A 20,394-nucleotide genomic window follows, 5' to 3' on the forward strand; every position below is an offset into this window, starting at 1 on the left:
GGCAGGTGAGTAAATAAGCAAAGTGTGCTCTATGCAGACACTGGAACGTTATTCAGCCTTCACAAAAGGAAATTCTGGCGCATGCTACTACGGGGATGCAACCTGAGGACATTGTGCTGAGTGAACTAAGGCAGCCCTGAGGACAAACCCTGCGTGACTCCGCCTCTCGGAGGAACCTGAGCAGGCGGATTCCAAGGGGCAGGCGAACCATGGCTTCCGGGGACTTCGGGGAGGGGCTGGGGGAGGGGCAGGGGGATCTACTGCTCCAGGACGCCAGAGCTTCAGGTTCACACGGTGAGAAGGGTTCGGAAGGGGGGTAGTGGTTAGGTTTTATTGCACAACAGATGAATGAACTTACATTACTGAACTGATGCTTAAAACCAGTTAGGATGGTAAATTTTATGTTATATATATTTTACCACAATTTTTTAAAAAAACTTGACCTGGCTGGTGTAGCTCAGCAGATTGTGCTCCAGCCTGCAAACCAAAGGGTTGCCAGTTCGATTCCCAGTCAGGGCACGTGCCTGGGTTGTGGGCCAGGTCACCCGTTGGCGGGCGGGGCGGGGCGTGCAAGAGGCAACCACACATTGATGTTTCTCTCCTTCTCTTTCTCCCTCCCTTTCCCTCTCTGTAAAAATAAATAAGCAAAGTCTTTTTAAAAACCTGGCAAACAAAACAAATACTGTAACACAAACTCAACCATTTAATTTTAAAAAGTCTTTATGTTTTTGAGTATATAATATATATTATATTATATATATATTTATATATATAAAATAATATATATTATTTTATTTATTTATTTATTTTAAAGATTTTATTTATTTATCTTTAGAGGGGAAGAGGAGAGAGGGAGAGAAATATCAATGTATGGTTGCCTCTGTCGAGGACACACAATGTATCATGTGTCCCCTGCTGGGAACTGGCCTGCAACCCAGGCATGTGCCCTGACTGGGAATCAACTGAGATCCTCTGGTTCGCGGGCCCACGCTCAATCCACTGAGCTACACCAGCCAGGGCTATTATAATATATCCTTCTGATTCAAATGTTAAAATATATATAAAAGTATGCAAAAAAGCACAAATACTACAGAGAGACCTGGTTCAAATCCCCATACTGCCACTCTGCAGCTGTGTGGCCCAGGACAAACCATTTAGCTCCTCCGGACCCAATCTTTCTCACCTGTAAATTGGGAGAGACAACAGCACCTGCTTCCTAGGGTTACTGAGCACGAGAAGGAACAGTGAGCACAAAGTGCCAAGCACGGTGCCTGCCTCATCGTGTGTGCTCAATAACAGGACTGTCTCCTCCCCCACCCCACCCCTCTCAGCAGCACAGCCGGTATTCTTTCCCACGGAGTCAGGTTAGAAAGCCCATGCCTCACTTAGCATCAGTATCCTTTCACTATAGTTTAACAAGTGTCTTTGTTTTCACAGCCACCTGTACAGTTCCTCCCATTAACTCATGTGAGAGTAGAAATCTTCCGAGGAGTTTCCAGACCTGTCAGAGAGAAATGGAAAAGCTGGCAGAGCCTCACCCTGACTCGGGGTCCATGCCCCTGGAGGGACAGGCAGGCGGCCATGGATGCAAGACACACAGGCCTCTTGGTTGAAAGCCTTTGCCAAGTGCTGGCACCGGCCAGGCAGTATGAGCCTCTGGTACTGAAGGACAGTGGGCCCTCTGCCTGGCAGCCAGGATGGGCCCCTGAGATGGACAGAAACACAAGCCCCCCAGGGGCTGAAGGCACAGCTGTGAGGTCATCCAGCCCAGGCCTGGCTCCCTCAGCCCAGGCAGCTGCCAAAAGTTGGGGAGGGGTCCTGGAGGCTGGGCTGGTGCTGGCCCCAGGCATGGCAGCTCCAGCAGATGGTGGCCTGTGCACCCCAGAACCTTACCTACACCCAGGGAAACGAACGTGCCAGGCACTGGAAAGAGCTGCTGGCAGGAAGGTACCTTCTTCCCTACCCTGTGCGTGTCGCAGCCAGAGAAGGCAGCACGGCCTGAAGGTGGAGGATGAGCAGACCATCACGTGGTCGCAAACACCTTACAAAGCGAACCTCACGTCTACTCTTTCCCCAGGTCTATAATCAAATTCTTGAGTCAGCAAGGCTTTAGACTAGGCTAACATTGTTAGTACCAGAACACCCTCCATGGCGGCAGATCTGTATCCGTGAAGACCCAGCTCATTGTCCTTGAACTTTGGCCACCTAGCCAGGGGGAGAGGAGAGCTCCAGAGCCCATCCCGAGCTCATGCTTCCTCCCGCCTCATCTCATTTAATCCTCACAACAACCCTGTGAGTCTGGATGTGGTCATCCCCTCTGTGCGTGTGAGAAAACTGAGTGCAAAGAGGCCAATTAACTTGCCTGAAACCAGAAAGCAAAGAAGCCGCAGAGCCCAACTTTGAACCCAGGTTTGCCTTACTCCAAAGTCGGGACTTCTGCCACCCCCTGTGCTGGCTCCGAGATGTCACTGGGCCCTGCAGTTTCTCTTTCACGTTGATAGTGCAGAGCACAGAGCAGGGGTGGAGGACGGACTTACGAGGGGCATCCAACGCGGGCATGGGAGGAAGCGCTGGGCAGCTTGTACACAGAGTGTGAAGATGTGTATTGGTGAGACAGATGTGAACATGCCTGTGCTCTGGGTACACGGAGACCTCATGGGTGTCTGTAAAGGATGCTGGCCATGCAGAACCAGGGGACCGGGTACTTCACTATTGGGCTTTATATCACCAGGGCAACTTCAGGGAGCAAGCAAGTTACAATAACTGAAAGATGGTATAGGGCTGCGGGAGGAAGCAGGGTAGATGTGCATTACAAGGAGATGGATGAGAGGAGGACGGGGAGAGGCAGCGAGCCCCTGGGGACTGGGGTGAGCTGGGCAACCTGGACTCACCGGGCCAGCATGCCTTCAGGTACCCTGGTGTTCTCAGAATTGGGTGCCAAGCCCCACTGGTTTGAGAAATGGACTACAGAGGCAACCAGGCTTGAGTGTGAAAGTCATCTTTACCATTTCGTAGGTCTGCAATGCCCTCAGGAAATGCTACTGCTGATACAGTAGCCTGGGTTCCTTCCTTCGGCTCTAAATTGGGGATACCAAGCCCTGCAGGGAGACGACAAATACTTTGTCTCAAACAGTTATCACATGCAGGCCTCCACCCGAGGAGAGGAGACAACTGTCCTCAGGAATGTTTTTAGCAGAGACCCCTCACCCCAGCCTCACTCCCTGAGGAGTGAGTTTTTCTGAAAACTGTGTGGTGGGTTGTGCTTGGCGCAGTCTATGCAGGAGGGCAGGACACGCAACACCCTGCAAGATAACGGGATGCTATTGGTTGGAAGATGGGTCAGGGATCATCAGTGTCAAGTTCATAAAGTAGACGAAGCTCTCAGAAGACAAAGGCAAGAAAGATGACATGTGGAAAGGGTATGGTGGGGAAAAGACAAAACCAGAACCAAAGGGAACAAAAGCATGGTCTGTGATTTGAAGTGGGAAAGGCGGTGGGGGGAAGGGGGCATAGGGAAGACGCAGCCATGATGCAGCAGGAGCAACAGGAACGTGCTTTTGAGGAGCCCACGTCACGGTGGCTTTTAAAAGCTGCCCATGTTAGCCACCGATTGGGTCTGTATTTTACCAACGGGGTTTCCAGCTCCTCTGGAGAGATTTTTAAAAACTGATTAGGGAAAGCAAGACTGTGAGTATTGCAAAGGAGGGCACAGAGCGTTTCACGGGGGGGCTCGCCGGATGGAAATGTCCGCGTTGTAGGGATGATATTACGAGGAGACAAGGACATGGGGAAAAAAACCTGAGAGCTGTAGCCCTTCTCAGACGGGTCTGTTCAAAGGACCACCTGACACTTTTCAAAGATTAGTAAAAACACTGAATTTTGAAAAATGTTGGTCTGAGTTCAGTGCTTATATAAATGACACCGAAGGGTATTGGTGTGGTTTTGGGGGTTGCCTACTTGCACTCAGCCCTGTGACATGTCGTCGAAGGCAACAGCAGGCCATGCTCCTTACCACCCGGGGGACCTTAAGCAAGAACCTCCGTGCATCTGCTTCCTCTTCCATAAAATGGGGATAATAATAGTACCTACGTCTTTCAGCCACTGCAAAGATCAAAACTCAACTGTGTAAAGTCTCCAAACAAAGCTGGTCCTCATCAACTCCATTCTTTCTCCCACGCTGAGAAGGGCAGATGTAGAGGGCAGACACACGGGGAAGTCAAGGAACCAGGTGAGCACTCAGCGACGTTGTAAGGAAACGGGAAAGCAACGCTCCGAGGAGAGGGCATGCTTGGATACCAGGTAATGCCCGGCAGTGTCAACACGCGGTGAGATCACGGTCAGGGGAAAAGTGGACTCGTCCACAATGTGGCGCACTGGATGGAGCCTGGAGAGTGGTGAAGGCTTTAAATTCAGAATGAGGCGGACCTGCGATGTGAAAACTGCTGGTTGAAGAAAATATGAGGTTTTAAGGGAGAGAACAAAGCGTGTCCCCAGGCTCAGTATGGAAATGACAGAGACCCCAGACCACCCGAACGGTGGAAGTCCAATTGTAGAAACTGTTCTTCCGGGACCTTCTGGTGGAAGACTCGCAAAGGCCCAAGATCAAGGGTCCGACATGTGAAGACATCACTTTCTCAGTCGTGTGAAATGGCAGACGGACGGGAAAAGGGCACAGGGATCAAGAGAAGTAGACTTAGGGACTTAAGGGAGAATATTTTAGAAATAAGTTAGACACAGTAAAAAGAATTGTCACATAACGATTCATGGTAAAATCAAGGCCATTTAGTCAAAAATAACAAAAAATTTGTTTGAGGACTCACACAGGGACACCCAGAAAATGGATAAGGGTTACTCTGTGCTCTGAGGTCTCTTTATTTAGCAAGTCTCCAAATGTAATATTTTTAAATTAGTGGAGTGTGATGGAGAGGAAAGAAAGAACAGAAATAGTGCAATGGTCATGGAGGGAGGTAGGCATGGCAGTTGGAAAACAATGTCGTTCCTCAAAGGTGTTTTCAGTGGCTTTATTTAGGCAACTCAGTTCACATATTATGGTGGAAAGATTTTCCAGTTCACACCGTGGAGGCCTGAACCACCACCTCTGACCCATGAGGGTGGACACTGAGGGTCACAACCCAACCGGGTCTGTGGCATTTCTGGAAACAGCAAAGCTCATTCTGGGTTGGGGAGGCTGGCTTTACCTGTGTCATTTCCTTCATTAATACATACAAAAGCGTGTTGGGTGCCCGTCACATCCAGCCACTGTGCACAGAGCCTTCATTCTGGGGTCAGGGGCCGGGGACCATCATGCACACAGCTGGGATCCATGTAGATCCCTGGGTGGGGCTTGGAGAAAGTTCACGGCTGGCCCACTATTTCTTTTACAGGGAAAGAAACAGAGGCAGGGGGATGTAGCGACCTAGACAAAGCCGCCAGGCAGTGGCAGAGCTCACACTGGAGTGGAGGGGCTTCGGGAAGTTAGCCCAAAGGCTTGCTCAGCAGGCTGCCATGAAAACCAGTTTTACATTCACAAGCAATGTCCGACTACATCAGCAGAGGGTCCTATTCAAGGTAATATTCCTGATATTTTTAGCAGGTAGACTCCAAAAATTTCATTATAATGCACCCATCTGCCTTGTTTCTGCCCCCATTCCCCACTTTCAATGATGAGGCAAATGTACCGCCAAAAATAAATGGGAAGGAAAGCAAGCGAGGAACCGAGGGAGCCGAGGCACACGCGTGCACTCGGCAGACGGGTGGGCAGAGCACTCTCACAGGCGTGTGCTCCCCTCCCCGAGCACCTCTTTCTCATTCCCACGCACCTCTTTTGTCTGAGCCCTGGGCGATGAATGGCATCCGTCGCCTGCTTTAGATCCTGTCTCTAGAATTTTTCTGAACACACTTCCCTCGTCAATGCTGCTGGCTGTCCAGATCCACCAAGACAGCTCATTAGATTACACTGGCTTTGCTTTGAACCTTCTCTCGCTGAGGGCAGACAACTGGGTGAGGATTTCACATGAGAAAAAAAATGCCCCCGCCATGTTGCTGTCACCCAAGAGTAAAGCCTGAACTTGCCAGGACTGATATTCATCTCCGGATCTCTTTCCCTTGGGCTAAAAGTGGTGCTTGGCTCCCACTGGCTTCCAAAGGAGCAACGGCAGATGGGCATCTGAAGGCAGAATTAACTCAAGAGTCATTACACAAGGGTGTTCTCAAGTGAGTGCCCTAGAGTAAATAGTAATTACACTTTCCTTCCAGATTACGCGCAGCCCAAGACAGGGAAAAAGGAGAGTCATGGATGGCTGACCACAACGCCCCTGACGCGCACACGTGCGCACAGATGCACAGGCTGGTCCCAAGTCTGGGTTGGGAATTCTTCCCTCAGAGCGTGATGTCGATGCTACAAGTCCCTTGAAATGTGCAATCACCTCTTCCCCCTGCCCCAGGCGTTAGAAATCGCCCTTACTTATTCCCCTTCCTCTTCCCTCGCTAAGTTCTCCCTACAGATACACCCGCAAGGATGTGGAGAACAAACCATCCCCCCTTAGTTATGCTGCACAGGGAGGAGGAACTGGCCCTTTGCAGAAAATGTACTCCAGTGACTCCACGACTTAGGGGCGCACGAGACAACCCAATGAAACCATTTTCCACCTTCCCACCTGGACTTGGACTTGCGGCCCTTGGCAGCCCTCTAGGCTAGGCTGTAGAGAGCTGACTTCCACGAGAGGTGAAAGGCTTGGCCGGATCCCCCCAGCCCCAGACAGGCACTGGGAGGAAGCTCGCTCGGTTTCAGGATGTGGAAATGCAGAGAACTGTGGAGGACCAGGGGGTGTCTGCACTGCACCCCCACCTTCTGCTGAATTTGTAAGTGGTTCAGGGGGACTTTTGGAGGAATGTCGGGGCTTTGCACAGCTCCTCCCTCTTGGCCTTTCTGGCACGGGGCCCCAGAAACCAATTACAACAGCTGTATCATCACTGTGGTCATCATTAGTGGCACTGGAGCCCAGAGCTTACTGTCCAGCTCTAGCAGGTACTGTTCAAGGGCCCGGATGCGCATCTCCTTTAGTCTCCATGACAACCCCACGAGGAAGGTGCTCATGTCACAGCCATTATACAGGTGAGCAAGCTGAGTGTGGGGGGACTCAGTCTCCTCACCTTTGGGTCACAGCTAACACAAGGTGGACATGGGTCCAGGAGCGTGGCTCTCACGCCCACTTACTGCCCAAGCTACTCCATGGAAATCGCTGGGCAGGGGAGTCCATCTAAAACTGGCAAGCACTCCATTTTTAAAGAAAAGCGTGTGTTCTTATTCTCAGCCCCACACCAACCTCGTGAGACACAGAGCAGGTTTCAGTCTCCTGTTGTAGGTGAAGAAACGGAGGTGCAGCGAGAAGAAGGACTTGCTGAGGTCACCCTGTTGGGAAACTATCTCCCAAATCTCACCTGTGCTCCTTTCTAAGTGGGTGCCAAAGGGCCTTGAGCAAACCCTGAGGACAGGGACCTGCCACTGGGGCCTCCCAGAAAGGTAGAGGCCCTAATGTGACGCATGGGGCGGCGTGTTGGGAGGGGGAAAATAATAGGACCACAGAGGCATGAAACGGTGGTCTCCACAAATTAAAAACAAAATTAAGAATGTGGAGTGGATGAGCGCGGGTCTGCGAACCAGATGATCGCGGTTCAATTCCCAGTCAGGGCACATGCTTGGGTTGCAGGCCAGTTTCCGGCAGGGGCCAGTTCCCTGCAGGAGATGCACAAGAAGCAACCATACATTGATGTCTCCTTCCTCTCTCTTTCCCTTCCCCTCTAAAGATAAATAAATAAAATATTTTAAAAAAAAGAATGTGGAGTGGATAAGCAGAGCTGTTTCTGAACAAGTAGTTCTGATCAGTTTTCTGCTCCCTGCTCAGGTGTGCATGTAGGTTGGGAGGTGAGGAGAGAGAACAAGCTGAGGAAAATGATAGGTAATAGAGGCTGATGGAAGGTGAGAAAGGCACGAAGCCCAAGAATAGTCATATCTGGGCCCAAAGTCTTGAATTAAAGGGACACAGGCGGCTGACCTGTGGTTACTGGTTACAGAGGGAACTCAATGTACCAGGTCCATCTTGAACAAGTTCTACAAAGGAAACTCTTAGAGCTAGCGGGCCTAAGAGGTTCCTTCCAAGCCCTCATGTTACAATTAGGGGAACTGACCCCCAAGAGCATGTGTGCCTTAATCAGCCCTGATCTGGAGGTGGCTGGACCTGCCTGGTACCTACCCCCTGGTCCCCCTGAGCCACAGGTGGAACAGCCCTCAACATCGGGCCTCCCTTCAGGTGACTTTGTCTTTTAACTTTTTATTTCAAAATCACCCTAAATTCACAGGGAGCCACAGGGAGCATGGGGAGGTCCTGTGCAGCCTTCATTCTGCCTCTCGCAGCTGGCTTGTCCACACAGCGCCCTAACATAACCACAGATCTATTTGAGGTGACAGGTCTCCTGCTGAGAATGACTGACTTAGGAGCAAACAACCCGACCTTTCTCTCTCAGATCTTATCCTGTGCCCCCTCACTACCGTGAACCCAAACACACACACACACACACACACACACACACACAGCCTAATCAGCAATGGGTTCACTCCTGCATACTGCTAGAAGGATCACAAGCCAAGCCAATCAATCATCTCAGCCAGCCACCAGTCCCCCAGGGGGACCCCAGCTCCTCATTGCATCATTTAACCCTCGGCATCCTGAGTTTTCGCTCTTCCAAAAGAGCAGAGATACTGTCCTGGGAAGAATCCGGTACCGAACATCATGTTTCTATCCTGCCACCGCTCCAAAGCCTTGTCTGTGCTAATGGAAAAGGACACTCAGAACACTTCAGAAGGCAGGTCCCCCTCTATGGGCACCCCCGGGACCAGCGTGGGCGGAGCAAGAGGAGGAACAGCCAGAGCAGGCAGGGACAGCCCCGGAAGGGAGAGGGGAGAGTGGGGCAAGTGAGGGCAATAGTCACAGAGAAACGCCCGTTTAGCAACTGAATTTGACATCGACTTGGACAAAGCTCTTCACTGAACAGAATCAAGTTCCTGGGAAGGTCTGTGGACACTGGAGTAAGGACACACCTTGTTTTCCCTTTATCTGGATGGAGGAACGTGAAAGCAGGAGGGACAGGGAGGGGGTGCTTATCATTGGTACCTCCAACTCACAGAGGAGAGTGAGAAGAACATGGGGCCCCTGGTATGTTTGGTGGCACTGTGACCCACACTCCTGTCCCCTGCCTCAGCCAGGAAGGAAGTGGCTTCTCAGCAGGGAAAGCAAAGGACAGGGTTCATTCATTGCTTTGCAGCATGGAGTCCCTACACAGAGACTCACAAGGGGTCAAGGGCACAGGGACTGGGGGACGCCCACGAGAGGACACCTCTTCAGGAACTCCTGTGAGGCCCACTTGGCTCTTGGGTTAATGTGTCAAGTGACCATGAAGAGAGAGAGGAGCACAGAGCTGTCACCAGCTGCCCTGAGAACACCCCTGTGGCTTCACAACCAGGACTGGCCTGGCCTGCTCTGTGGGCAGAGCCCAACCTGCCCGCTGAGAGCACAGGGTGGAGGGGAGCACAGGGGTGACCTGGAGACCCAAGCACAAGACTGTCCGTTGCAGCGTGGGCCAGGGCCACAGCCGTTGACAGAACTCTGCTTCTACAGAGCAGATGTGAGTCAGGCCTTCTTCCCCGGATGTAGGACTGCCCACCGAAGCCTAGCTCACATCCTCTGTTTTCCCAAAGTGGCTTAAAAGCCCCAAGTCCTTTTCAGGTTGGGGGGTTTCCAGATATGCCTTGATCTCTGGCTTCTGAATGGAATAGCCCCCCTCAGAGGATGAAGCAGGGGGTCCTTGGAAGAAGAGGAAGACAGCAGAGCGGAGCTCTCCCCCCAGTGAGGACACAGTCAGAAGGAAGCCACCTGCAGACAAAGGGGACCTCAGCAAACCCAACCGCGCTGGCCCCTGATCTTGGACCAGCCCCCAGAGCTGTCAGCAAATAAATGTCCGTGGTTTAAGCCACCCAGTCTGTGGTGCTTTGTCCTAGCAGCATGAGCTAACCGTGACATGGCCCCTTCGTGGGAGGTGTAGGGACATGTTTTTATTTTTTATATACACATCGTTTTATTTTTAGAGGGAGGCAAAGAGAGGAAGAAAGAGAGACACTGATGTGCAAAAAAAACCCCATCAATTGGCTGCCTCCGCACGCCTCTAACTAAGGGACCTGGCCTGCAACCCAGGCATGTGCCCCTGACAGAGAATCGACCGGATAACCTTTCGCTTTGTGGGAAGATGCCCAACCTCCTGAGCCACGCCAGTCAGGGTGGGACCCGTTGTCAGTGGTGTGACGAGGGACCGCTCTGTGCTGAGCAAACAGAAGTCTAACTCACTGGACAAAGGGCTAGCACTTCATACGCATTTCATCTTCCTGGAGACCCTATATAGAAGGTTCTAGAATTATCCCCAGGGAGCAGATGGGAACATTGAGACCATTAAGGGCTGAGAGAAAAGGGTGCTGGCATTCGAACCCTGGCCACCGGCCCCTGCATGCACACTCTCACCCACAGCTCCGTGCGGTCCGTGGGAGGTAACCACGGGGGCGAGAGGGCAGGAACGATCCACTGTGATCTGGGTCTACAAAGGGGGATGAAACGCTGCCCCTGCTCCTGGCCCGTGGCTGGTGCCTTGGGGGCGACCCACAGAAGGAGCACACCACAGAGATGATGTGATAGTGAAGAGAGACCAGCCAGGGGCTCCAGGAAGGGAAGGACACCAGCCACGTAAGAAAGGCTGCAGAGAAAAGTTGCCAAAGACATAAGTGCCACCTTGACAAGAGAAAGTGCAAACACACGACGACTCACAGGCCGCCGAGCATGAAGCTCTGAGAGGAAGACGCCAGAGGCCCAGAGATAGAAAGTCTGCTGTCTGGTGCCTCCGCTGACCCCGTGGAGCAGGAAAAAAGGGCCCGAGTGAAAGGCCTAGAAACTGCTCAGCTAGTGAACGGCAGAGAAAAGGACAGGCATCCACAGGGCATTCAGAACCCTCCTGTCTCGGGGACTCCTGCCCTTCCTTTCCAACCTGGAGAAGGAAACAGCACTCCAGGAGAGCCAGGGCACGTTGTGTGGGCTGTCTGGCCCCAGCGCTCCCCCCTCCTCTACTGCGCCCCAGAGAACCAGATGAGAGGGCAGCCCGTGCAAACGGTAGAGAGCTCAGACTCCTGACCTCACTTTGCCTTGACTTTGCTTGACCTTGGTGCCCCAGTCACTCCTCTCCTTCTCTGAGAGATCAGGGAGTCCTCGACCTGTTTTCTCCTGGGCACAGTGAACCAGGTGGGCTTTGAGGTCCTCATGTGCACCAAGCCCCAAGCAGAAGGAGGGCAGGGGGCCGAGGGACTGGTCAGTCAGAGCGAAGGGACAGAGAGGGGCTGAAGAATATGCTCTTCAAGGGGAAGCCGCCCTCTGCATTTCACAGGCAGGACCAAGTGGGGTGGATCCCACCCGCCCCCCACCAACCCCCAGTTCCACCAGGCGGTAGGGGCAACTCTCCAGCTGCTGGTAAATTGAGCCATACTCCTGTCTCCACGTTCTCACCTCCGGACTGGAGGAGGAGAATTAATCTGGGGAGTTACAGGCACACAGCCCCTCCAGGCCCTTGGTGAACCGAGGACCCCAGTCTGCTGCGGGGGACTTTTTTCTGAGCACATCAGCCGACTCTGGCTTCAGAGCCTCAGCCCACAGTTTCCATTTTCACTCTGTGAACCGGCTCCCCTCCCGCCCCACCTTCCACTTTGCTGAAGTTGTACAGTAGCCTGAAAATGCTGATGGTTTAACTGGTTTAATTTTTTTCCCCAGCAGCCCTGAGGGGTTTTAACTCTTTCCTCCGGTAGAAACCCTGCTTTTGGAGTTGAATGTTTAAACTCTCACTGGGAGACTCATAAATATTCGGAGTCACTCTCCCCCTCTCTGTTTGATTAGGAAATGAGCCTTTAACTCAATGTAATCCCCAAGCCATTAACAAAAAAGCCCTCAACAGCTCCACTATTAGAATTTCACTCTTAACCCGCTGAGGATTGAATTAGATTAACATAACTACCCACAATCTGAGTTTATTTTCTGTGCCAGATAGAAATGTGTTTTTTCAGGAAAGGCTACAAGGGGGAGGAAAGGTGGGGAGAGAGAGCAGGAGGATAATGAAATGTAAAAATAGAGATGAGAAAAAGATGGACAGATACAGGGCCGAACGAAGTGGTGGAGAGAGCCGTGCCTGGTCTTTGGTTTAAAGACCCTGCCAGCTGCCATCTTTTATTTATGGGGCGTTTGGAGAGACCCCAGCTCTGCCAAATTGTTTGAATTAGAGGAGCACTTTCCATGTATTTGCGATTCCTTCTTCCTCGAGATTGATGGTCCTGCACCTGAGCCTGCCGTATTCCAGAGCACCTGTTCATGGGCGCCCACTGTCCCCAGTTTGGGAGGAGGCTGGGGCTGGGGTTGGAGGGAGGGACACATAAAACAACCGTGCAGTTCCGTTCAGAGAAATAAACAGCCACAGGGATGGAATGGGTTAGATTTTGCAGACATGAAGTCACAGGCAGCCCCATGACCAATTGCTTTAAAAAAAAATCAGTTGGGAAAAAAGATGAGTTTGATGGGAGCTCAGTCCACATAAAATTAATCGTTATTGAAGCAGAAACTAAGTAATCAGAGGCTGCCTTATGCAAATGTCTTGAAGTTTCCCCCAATTGCATCTCTGTCATTAAAGCCCAAAGGGGGGAAAAAGCCCACAACCCAGACTCCAGGAGGAAAGCCAGGCCCTCCATCACACGGCCAAACAAGCCCCCTCCCACCAAAAAGCATCCAAAGGAGAGGCAGACCCTGCCTAAATGTTCCAACGAATATTCTTCTCTCTCAACTGCTGACACTGATGAGAACACAGAACTTGCTCAGAAAGGAGCCTCTCCCACTGCCCTTCACGGTGGGCCAGCAGGCTCCAGGGTACTCGCTGGGGAAGGGGGCGGGGGGTGGTTTGCTCTCGGGTTAAAAGGTTAAAAAATGCCACGCCTTCTCTAAAAAGCCACTGAGATCTGAAAGTCCTAGGATAGTTTAATTTTGCAAACAGCTGACTGCTGTGATTTCTGAATGCAATGTCTCAATCACTCGATTCACTTGAGTTTTAATTAAAAATAACCCACCAAATCCCACTTCGGCATTATTATGGGGAACCTTCGCAGGGTGTGTTTAGCAAAACAGAGTCCCTGGGAAAGAGCACTGAGAATGCTACATGGGTGGCAGGCTCGACTCCTGTTTATTTTTTTCCTTCCTTTCCCGGATGTTATTTACCATACGAGGTTTTAAATAGTGGCATCCCCCGCCCCCTCCACTTTCCAACACGCTTATTCTGAACTTCTCCAATGAATGGGGACTTCCTACCTGAATGTGCGAAGTTTACCTTCTAATTTCTTACCCCTTCTTGATACCCATTCTTCCCTCCAAAATAATAAAGGAATGGGGTCAAGACAACAATAGCCCGCAATAAAATACTGGTGAACATAAAGAACCAAGGGAAAGAAAGTGGACATTCACAAAGGTCAACATTAAAACGAGATCTGATTGCCTCTACACCGAGGGTCCTCATTATTCAACTTTTACCAAGCTAGATTCGCTGCTAAACTATTTTGTCTTTAATCGAAAACAACCCAGACATACCTGTTTTGGTTAATCCTTTTAAATTATTGAAAATACTTCTGTGTTAAGATATTGTTTTCCAAAAAACACCGAGACACAGTCCTTAGCACTATAGTACATGACAGAAACCCAGACATTATTAGACTTGTAAACAGAATGAGGTACATTTTAAAAGTTGTCTATAACACATGTTAGGCATCAGTCATCACATTTTCTTTTTCAAAATTCAGGGCTATTGTTCCTTTATACACAACACAGCAAACCTCCTCCAGTGCAGGGTTGTTATAATACTATGCATTCTCCAGAAACTAAAATCCCAAGTGTCCCAAAGGAGACCTGTGGTGTGTGAGGTGTGTGGGCCACCAGACAGTGCCTGGGGACAGCCATCTCTGAGAGCCACCAATGGGCTCACAGGAACCTGCACTCTGACCCTCTGCAACAAGCGTGGCTGTGACAAGAATCGCGATATGAAGTTTCTCCCTTCGGGAAGGATGCTAAGATGCATCGGCAACACGCCGGCCCCTGGCTTCGCCCTTTCAGAGCCTCCTCCTACCCCCAGCCCCTGCCCAGCCCCCTCCCAAGGCCCCCTCTCGGGGTGAAGAAAATACACCAGATGAGTGAGCCCACGGAAGCCTGGAAGGTAAGACAAATCCTCAGTCTCATCTGGACTTGTCAAAGCAAACTCATTCTGTGGGAAGAAAAAAAGTCACTTTCCTCTGAGGCACTAGAGAAAAGCTGGCCGCAGGGACCGTCATGAACCCCCCTGAACCTGGAAGCTCCCAGGCTGAACCCGGACCTGCGGGCAGCCCTCCATCATCACCTGTCCTGCGTGCACTGAGTGTCCCTCTGTAACCTTCCCAGCTCACCCAACGCCTGAGCTGCCAGCAAATAAAAGTTCTCACGCTGGGAGACATGCCCACCCTGCTGAGTCGCATGTAAACTTTCTCTTGCCCTTTTGATTTACTTACTTTTTCTCAGCGAAAACAAACAAAATAAAAGGGAACCCACTGCTTGCAAATGAGTTCATGAAACTGTCCCACCAGCCATTCCCCGTCCCTCTGACCTTCCCATGACAGCCTGCAAAAGGCAACATTTCCCTCTCGGCCACCTAGAGACGTTTTACAGCATCGGAAACCAGGATGAAAGAGCAGGCATGGGGAGATATTTTTATCCATTTTAAACAGAGAGAGAGAGAGCACGCAAAAGAGAGAAGAGGGGGTGTAGGAAAAAGGGCAGGAAGGTACAGGGCGGATTCTGGGCAGAGAAGGGGAAAGCCGTGGTACTCACATGCTTGGGGCCGGGTGAGGATTGGGCTGGGTGCACTGTCCACCCCTCAGGTGTTGCCAGTTGCTGATGACTTGCTGCTCAGCTCCTCCGGCACCAGCTGACAGTCCCCTGTCTGTGTCTCTTTGTGACTAAGGACACAGTACTCCCAACCTATAAATAGATCCCGACTCCGTGATTGATATAACAGGCAGCTGACAAAAAAAAAAAAAAGAAAGAAAGAAATTCCCACAACCATAACCAGGTCTTAAACAAAACAGCAAAAAGCTCTAGACTCTCAACTCCACTGAGCCCCATACAGATGACAAAGCCACTGACGGGCACTGGGAAGGGAGCAGCAAAATACACCATCAAAGGAAGGAGGACCTTGGGAGGGGGACAAAACCAGGGAGGGAAAGAGTGGAAGACAGTTACTTCTCTAGTGGGGGACCAGTCACTTGGGGCCACCAGACAGCCGAGGACTGATGGTGGGCAGAGAGGGCAAGGGGAGGAGGCGGGGCAGGAGGTCCTGACCCCGCCAAGGAGAGACCCCCGGATCCTGAGCCCCGTGGCTCTGTCAGGCTGGAGTCAAAGCCCTGACTTGGGAGCATTCGTCAGCACAAGTGCTTTCCACGAAAGTTTCCATTCCTCCTGCCAGGTCAGGAGGAGGGGAGGGAGCAGGCAGAGCCTTCCCAGCGTGGGGGCCAGACAGGCTTTTTCGGGGGACCTGCAGAAGGCTCCTGGAGGGCGCGGGGTTGGGATGGTCTCAGAAGTCACCTGTGCCCTGTGAAGCAGGGTTCTGTGGGCCCCATCGCAACATGTGGAGGCTCTTTAAAGGGCTAGGGAATGACATCCGTGACAGAAGAATTGCCCAAGATTGAAGGCCTTTGGGGCGTTGATATCTCCACTTTTTCCAGAACAATTTCCTAAGAGACTAAAGTGCTGGGAAAGTGTCTTCTTGGGGAAAGGAGCCCTGGTCTTTGGGATGCAGAAGAGTCTCTAAGACACACTGCCTGCCCCAGTTTCTGCAAAGGTAGGACAGCTTCCCCTGGTGGACCAGGCCAACTCTGCACGATGAGCCGTGGTGCAGTTTCCAGAAGATGGAAGAGTCGCGGAGGAACAGCGGAAGTATGGGCTGGCCCACAACTAACCAGGCGAGTTCTCGATCACCCCTGGGCCTCCCATCCTGTCACCCGGAGACCCATTTGCTTCGATCGCACAAGGGCCATCTGCTGTGATGATCTGGGTACACGTGCACACAGATTTAGGTGGGGTTTCCAGTGATGTTCCTCCTTCTGGAGGGGTCACAGGACCAGCCCCCAAAGTTGAATCTCTTCTTCATGTCAGATCTAATTCTTCACTCTCCAGGTTTATAGAAACTAGGAGAATGGGGCAGCACCCAGGCCATGGATGTCAATGTACTTTTAGTACATTAACTTCATTTTGTAAGTTAATATGTAGACCGATGAACATTTCCACAGAGGAGAGGCTGGAATACAGCCTCCAGGACAGGAAAGACCCTGGATTTGTCCTATTCACCATCGCATCCCCAGTGCCACCATGACACTTGACACGTAGTAAGGCTTTCCTGAATGTGGAGTGACTGACTAACCAATAGAATGAATGAGTGGGTGAGTGAGTGAGTGAGTAATGCCTAAGGTATATACCCTTTGAGTCATTCCTTTCTAGAGTCATATTCTCTCTAGAAATGTGTGTATCCTGAGGGTGGCCCACAGAAAGGTAGAGAATCGGGACTTCAGGCAGATGTAGGCTGACCCATCACTTACCCACAGTTTCATCTGAGAGCCACTGTGGCTACTGAGGCCTGCCCCCGACTCACACACAGGGTCTGCGGTGAGTTTAGTTGCTAGGAAGGCGGCGAGCCCTGCCCAGAGGGCTCCGGATTCCCCATGCTGGTGACTGAGGCCATAACCCCTCTGCACACATTCACTGTTCACCACTAGGCTCCTTCTCAGGGGAAAATTTTCTGATGCAAACCGAGGACTTCTCTTCATTATTTGCTTTCCTTTAAAATTCTCCAGCTGTGCCCACTGGGATTCTCCCTGATCCCTTCCTGGTTTCTGCCAGAACTCAGACACCTCTGTGGCTGCAGCCCTTTCTAGGGCCACCCCAGCCTCTACTAGCACAGCGTCTTATCTGTAGGAAGATTTACCCATTTACCCCTTATCTGGGTAAATGGGTTGAACCACGCCACTCCCCCTAGAAGGCATCCTCCTTAGAAAGCCCAGTGGGACTGGGATTTAGGCTCTCTACCTCCAGGCGGACCTCTAAGTCACTCAGTTTCAGTCTTAACTCTCTCAGCTGAACCAAGCCTTGGAGTCTACAGCCTTTTGCATTTAGGAGGCTCTTCACAGCTTCACTTTCTCACCTTAAAGCCCTCCAGGAGAGGCACAGACACACACCCACCCTCGGCAGTTACAGCACTGATGTTGGATTAGGACTTCCTGGGTGGGAATCTCGCCTCTCCCACTGGGTACTGGGAACGGCTGCAAGCCCTTAACCTCTCTGTGCTTCAGTTTCCCTCTCTGCAACTTGGGGCGTCTAATCAGCATCCGCCTCCGAAAACTGCCCCGATGACAAAACGAGTCAATGGGAGGAGACGCTTAGAAGAGCACCTGGCACCAGAGCCCCCTAGGTGCTCCAGGTGGTATTGCCAGCCCGCAGGCACGCAGCCTGCGGTGGTTCTGGAGGTGGCCCCTGCCTAGCTTAGCCACGTTACTTGGGCTTGTTTTGGTTCCTACCCAAAAGCTACAGGTAATCCTGGCTGGGCAAGCCCTTGACTGTTAGAGTGCTCTAGCCTGCAGAGCTTGGCCAGAGGTCAGAGGTCAGGAAGAGAACACTGTGTGGAGACTTTTGGGGATTTAGGGGCAAGTAGGGAAGGACAGGAAGACCCTAGAGGACCCTGAATATCTCTCCCCCGGCCACCCAAACAGCCAGGTTCATAACATGCTTGCCCCTCCCCCCATGCCCCCCCCCTGCCCCCCGCCTGAGACAGTCTGCTTGCCCTGAGTATTCCTAGTGTTCCGGAAGATGTGAGCACACACCTTGGAACATGGCTATTAAAAAAGTGAGGAATGTGTCACTGTGACCACAGCTATTTAACCCATTATTCCCTGCCTCCTCCTTCAAAGGTGGTTTCAACTCTGGGACTTCTCCAGTTTTCTGTACTAACTTCTTTTTGTTAGCATGCAATATAAACTGTTTCTTTTTATTGTAAAATACACATACCAACAAGTTCACCATTTTAACCTTTTTACAGTGTACGATTCAGCAGCATTTAAAACACAATGTTGTACAACCATCCCCACTATTTAGTTCCAGAACATTCCCACCACCCCCAGAGGAGAAAGGGCACCCATTAAGCAGTTACTTCCTATTTCTCCTGCTCCCCAGCCCTGGTGATTAGTAATCTGCTTTCTGTCTCCGTGGACTTGCCTAGTCTGGACACTTCACATGGATGGAATCGGCCCTTTCAACCCACGTGTCTGTCCTGTAGAAACAAGGAGCCTGACCGTTTCGCAGCCCTGGTTTTCGGTGGTTCACTGGCCCTCCATTTGTCTGGCCCACCCTGTACTTGCCCAGTGCCCCTGGCCTAAAGGTTTGATGATTATTTATGGGCACCTACCCACTGTGTGGTTTCACCTGGGCTTCCTTGTGACACCCTACTGCCCACCTAAGGGGAGGACTGTTTAGTTTCCCAAACAACTACCGCCCATGGGGGCTTATAACAACAGACATGTATTGCCTCACGGTTCTGGAAGCTGGACATCCAAGACCATGGGGTGGGCAGGATCGGCTCCTTCCCAGGGCTGTGAGGGGGGATCATTTCCAGGCCTCCCTCCTCCCTTCTGCTGATTTGCTAGGCAACTCTGGGGTCTCTGGGCTCAGAGAACCCCCCCCCCGACCCCCGATCTCTGCCTTCACGCTCACCTGGTATTCCCTGTGCGTGTGCTGCCTGTGTCCAAGACCCCTGGATTCGGACCCACCCTTGTGACCTCTTCTTAAGTCGATCATTTTCAAAGACCCTATTTTCAAATAAGGTCATATCCTTAGGTCCTAGGGGTTAGGGCATCAGTGCCATTTTCAGGGGACATCATTCACCCCATAACATCCCCTTCAGAGGAAGCAACTGAAAGTTCAGGAGGTTTTGCACTCAGTATGAAACAGAGCTGAGTGTGTGTCACCAGGAAAAAGACACGGACGCAGGGTCGGGAGACCTTGACAGCCCCTATTCGTGCCATCAGACGCTGGCTCCTGCCCTGGCTCGGTGCCACTGGCCTCCATTTGGCTTGCTCCAGCGTCATTAGTCCGAGCACATCAAGGTGACTTTATACTGTTTACAAGGGCCACTGAAGGTACAGTCATCCTGCCCCCACCAGCTTATCAACTCATTTACCTTTCAGAGCTCCCTAACAGACTGCAACCGGGAGGGGTGGGCAGGGACTCACAGCCCAGGAAGGGCCTGCGTTCATTTTATCTGGGAAGAAAAATCTATCTGCTTGGGAATAGACCTAAATACAACACATCGGAGCAGCTAGGCCATTAATCATCCTCCACCAGGACATGGGAGACCAGGGAGCAGCCATTGTGGGCGCTGGCTTCACACACAGGGGCCGGGTGGAGGAGCCGGGGACACTGCCCGCTCTTGCTTCTGGAGGGCATTCCACAGGGTTGGGGGAGCAGTAACACGGCGCCAGGCCAACAACACCTTAGTGGGAGGAGGAGATGGGAGGGGCAGCCTGACCCCATCCTAGGGGGTCAGGCCTGGAAGGAGGTGTTCCCACTGGAGCAAATGCCCCCCCACCCCCACCACCAGCACTGGACGCAAAATGCCTCTTAACCAGGAACACAGTTTGCCAGGCAACTGCCAGGCCCAGCAGTTCTACACATGCCCACAACGCCCTCTGGGGGTGCTACACTCTTCTTAGAGGAAGGGGAGGTGTCAGAATAGGGGGATAACGGGGACCTAAGGCAGAACCAAGTCAACACATCAGAGGCCCCCAGGTCCTCAGGCCCAATGTTTTTTCCATTCTTTACCCCAAGAGACCAACCCTGGCCTGCTGCCAACCAGCCTGCCCAGCACCCCATAAACAAGCCGTCCTTGCTGGGTGCATTCCTAACCCTGCTGCCTTTCCAGTCTCTCCTACCTAATTTCTACTCATTCCTCGCCATCCAGCTCACATGTGATGCCCTACTTGTCCACTCCATGCCCACTAGGATCCTGACTGCTCATCTCCCCCACCGCCAATAACACATCTGACTGTTGTTGATGCCGCCTCCCACTTTGCCTTGAGTCGCGTGCTGCCTTCTCAGGTGCCTGTGCCTCACGGCACAACAAAGCAGTAAAATGGGAATAAGTCACTGTGCACTGAGCACCTACTGCATGCCCCGGTCTGTGAGAAACACCTGCACCACGCTGCCT

At 51.8% G+C, this 20,394-nt stretch overlaps 1 protein-coding gene across 2 annotated transcripts in view; it reads right to left on the reverse strand.

The window, feature by feature from the left end:
* Nucleotides 1-19,135, reverse strand: part of ESRRB (estrogen related receptor beta) — a 162,130-nt gene extending 142,995 nt beyond the window's left edge. The window contains exons 1-2 of one of the 2 annotated variants that reach the window (XM_037031178.1): nt 18,903-19,135; nt 14,976-15,125 (exon numbers count right to left, since the gene is read on the reverse strand). In XM_037031178.1, the coding sequence (XP_036887073.1) occupies nt 14,976-14,977 (2 nt within the window). In that variant the 5' untranslated portion in view covers nt 14,978-15,125; nt 18,903-19,135. Of the gene's footprint in view, nt 1-14,975; nt 15,167-18,902 lie in introns of both variants that reach the window. The other variant, XM_037031177.1, reaches the window with a different exon arrangement.
* Nucleotides 19,136-20,394: the final 1,259 nt, after the last annotated feature.

The sequence above is a fragment of the Sturnira hondurensis genome, unplaced genomic scaffold (genome assembly GCF_014824575.4).
Source record: "Sturnira hondurensis isolate 20B ecotype Veracruz unplaced genomic scaffold, ASM1482457v3 Scaffold0021143, whole genome shotgun sequence".
NCBI lineage: Eukaryota > Metazoa > Chordata > Mammalia > Chiroptera > Phyllostomidae > Sturnira > Sturnira hondurensis.